Below are 3,602 nucleotides of genomic sequence, written 5' to 3'. Positions count from 1 at the left end.
CCAAAGTCCCTTTCTTTCTTGGGATGATTCATAAAACATAATAAAGCTGAATGTGAAGAGTTCAGCTGCAAAAAAAATCTGTAGGCGCCGTCAGAAATGTCCATCGAAAATTTTAATTTTTCTCAGCCGCCTTTATTTATGTTGTGTTATTTCACTTTTAAGGCCTTAAAAATGGCGTATTGTTGGCGATAAAAGTGATATTACTGAACCTACACACATGAGCCTGATAGAAATGCTCACTCCAGAAGGAAACTTCAGATGGCACTGAGAGTTTTCTGCATCTGAACTCTTCTTTGCGCGTTTTTTGCGTAATTGTGTAGTCAGAACACTTCTGTTTTATTTATGCAATCCTGTTGCTGCTTTCTTCGCTCTTTTTTAAGTGTTTAACAAAAGATTTGATTAGTTTAATATTTTATTGTTTAATGTGCGTGCTAATTCGTCCGCTTTTGTGGGCAGATTACTGAACGAGGTGGAAAAGCGTCCCTTCGTGGAGGAGGCAGAGCGCCTTCGGGTGCAGCACAAGAAAGATCACCCCGACTACAAGTACCAGCCCCGGCGGAGGAAGTCGGTGAAGAACGGCCAGAGCGAATCTGAAGACGGCAGCGAACAGACCCACATCTCGCCCAACGCCATCTTCAAAGCGCTCCAGCAGGCGGACTCGCCCGCGTCCAGCATGGGAGAAGTGCACTCGCCCAGCGAACACTCAGGTGGGACACTAAACTTGACTCGCCATTCGATTCGATTACTTGTTTTGAGTGTATATTGCGTCATCTGAGCAATGCTGGGTTCTTAAAATGCTTGCATGCAATCTGGAAATTAGATTCGATTACTCGTTTCGATTGTGTGTGTGTGCGTGTGTGTGTGTGTGTGTGTTTGTGTGTATTGCGTCATCTGTGCAATGCTGGGTTCTATAAATTGCATGTATGCAATCTGGATTACGTAATCGAACTTTCAAAAAGTTACTATATTAAGTATAATCCGTTACTTTTATTTACTGCATGACTACATCACATGTATGTTAGTAAATTATAAGTGTAAAAAACGTGTAAGATAATTTTTACTCACAAATAAGGTTGGTTCACCTGTAATCAAAAGATGATTTGTGTTTCGTACAAAAATGCACTTTAAACGCATTTAAATGCACGAAACCTCATCTAACTTTTGTAACACACAGTTTAAACTCCACACAACTCCTTCATGTTGTCCCAACACAAATCGATTAAGTTAACTTAATTGTTTTTACACTATTTTAAGTACACCGTAAGAAAAAAACAAAGCTGACTCAACTTAAAAATCAAGACAACAAACATCAGGACATTTGAGTTTACTCAACTTTCTACCCAATTACTGCACTTGACTCTATAAGTTAAATAAACCCAAAAATGTCCTGAAGTTTGTTGCCTTAAAATTTTAAGTTGAGTCAACTTACTTTTTTACAGTGTAGATTAAATATAACTAAGTTGTCCCCCCCCCAAAAAAAAAACATCAGAAGTGTGTTGTTTAAACTCAATTTAAATAAGTAATTTGAACACTTTCATTCGGTTTGTACATTAGTCATCAAGCTGAGGCTTTTGACTAAAGCGACTTATTGAGGAGGCATTCAGTGATTCAACAGGAGGCAATACACACAAGTGCTAGTTATACAAAGTAACTTGTTAGTGCTCAGATCATTTAGATTTTCCATCAGTACAGCTTAAGATTGTCCTAGCCAAATGAGTCTTAAAGCAATTTAAAAGCAGTCTGGTGGTTAAAAGTGCAACATACTAGCTTGCAGCCATACAGTTTGTATTCACATACCAAAAAAAAAGGATTAATTGTATTTACTAATACATTTTTAAAGGTAAGTGGTTGTAAAATATTTACATGGGCTGATTTTAAACAAATGAAGTTGACCATTTGTTGAAATTCAGCCCTTATCAATAGTTTGCAAACACTTACCTTTAAAAAAAAAAAAAAAAGTAAATCTAATGAAATCTTTTTAGTGCAACAGCAGTGTGCAAGTAATCTCCCCATGCAGCGCTGATCATCCATGCAGTGCTTAACGTTTCTCTCTCCCCTCCTCCTCTTCTTCTGCTTCCAAACAGGCCAGTCCCAGGGGCCGCCCACTCCTCCCACCACCCCGAAAACTGACACACAGCCAGGCAAAGCGGATCTGAAACGAGAGGCCCGTCCTCTTCAGGAAAACACCGGACGTCCGCTCAGCATCAACTTCCAGGACGTGGATATCGGCGAGCTGAGCAGCGATGTTATCGAAACATTCGACGTCAATGAGTTTGACCAATACCTCCCGCCGAACGGTCACCAGAACGCACCCTACGCTGGAGGATACGCCGCCTGGATGACCAAACCCCAAAACGGCAGCCCTCAAAGCAGCCAGCTGACCCCGCTGAACCCCGCAGAACCCGACCAGCCCCGAACGACGCATATTAAAACCGAACAGCTCAGCCCGAGCCATTACAACGAGCAGCAGGGCTCTCCGCAGCACATCAGCTACGGTTCCTTCAACGTTCAGCATCTCCAGCATTACAGCACTTCATTTCCCTCCATCACCAGAGCGCAGTACGACTATTCCGACAGCCACCAGGGCGGCGCCAGCTCCTATTACACCCATGCCGGAGGTCAGAGCTCCGGGCTGTACTCCACCTTCAGCTACATGAGCTCAAGCCAGAGGCCCATGTACACACCCATTGCTGACTCTACAGGGGTGCCCTCCATCCCTCAATCCAACCACAGTCCGCAGCATTGGGACCAGCAGCCGGTGTACACGCAGCTGTCCAGACCATGAGCACGTCTGAATGTGCACTGAAAAATCATGATGCATTGGGTTTACTACATTTTTACTACAAGTTTAGTGGTTGCAAAGAATTTTTATGGGTTGAATTTAAACAGAAATTAAGTTTAGTAATGTTCTACTTAATTTGCATGCCCATATGAGTCGTTTTGGAACCACTTACCTTAAACAAAATGCAGTAAATCTAATAAATAATGTTCGTTCAGTGCATGATGGGAAAGACTCAAACACAGCATTCCACTCGCTCTCCTTAAAGGGATAGTTCACCCACAGATTCATGTCTTTATTGTTCTGTCGAACACAAAATAAGTTAATCTGAAGATTTTTTTGAAATCGGTAACCATAGTACACTAAAAAATATATATGTATTCATTGTATTTACCTCATTTTTACTACAAGGTAAGTGGTTGCAAACTATATGGGCGTTCAAATGAAGTTGTGCACTGCTAAATTTAATTTGCTTGTTTAAATTCAGCCTATATAAAATGTTTGCATCCACTTACCTTGAATTAGTAAATCCGATGAACCTATTTTTTCAGTGTACTATGCAAGTCAATGGTTACCAGTTTCAACAATTCTTTAGATTAACTTATTTTGTTCAGATGTATGATGGGAAAGACTCGATCACAGCATTCCACTCGCTTCCCCTTAAAGGGATAGTTCACACACAAATCTAAATTTGCTCACTATTTACTCCAAATCGGAGTTCTGTTAAACACAGAAAAAGTGAATCTGATGATTTGTTTGTAAGTGGTAACCATTGACATGCATAGTACACTGAAAAAATGATTGAATCAACGGATTTACTTGT

General features: G+C 40.8%; 1 protein-coding gene across 1 annotated transcript in view; it reads left to right on the top strand.

Moving 5' to 3' along the window:
* Positions 1-3,020, top strand: part of sox9a (SRY-box transcription factor 9a) — a 3,641-nt gene extending 621 nt beyond the window's left edge. The window contains 2 exon segments of the mRNA NM_131643.1: positions 457-707; positions 2,085-3,020. Of these exon segments, the coding sequence (NP_571718.1) occupies positions 457-707; positions 2,085-2,785 (952 nt within the window). The 3' untranslated portion in view covers positions 2,786-3,020.
* Positions 3,021-3,602: the final 582 nt, after the last annotated feature.

This window comes from Danio rerio, chromosome 12 (genome assembly GCF_049306965.1).
Source record: "Danio rerio strain Tuebingen ecotype United States chromosome 12, GRCz12tu, whole genome shotgun sequence".
NCBI lineage: Eukaryota > Metazoa > Chordata > Actinopteri > Cypriniformes > Danionidae > Danio > Danio rerio.
The sequence above is the reverse complement of the archived record's forward strand: the minus strand, read 5'-3'. Positions and strand labels throughout refer to the sequence as shown.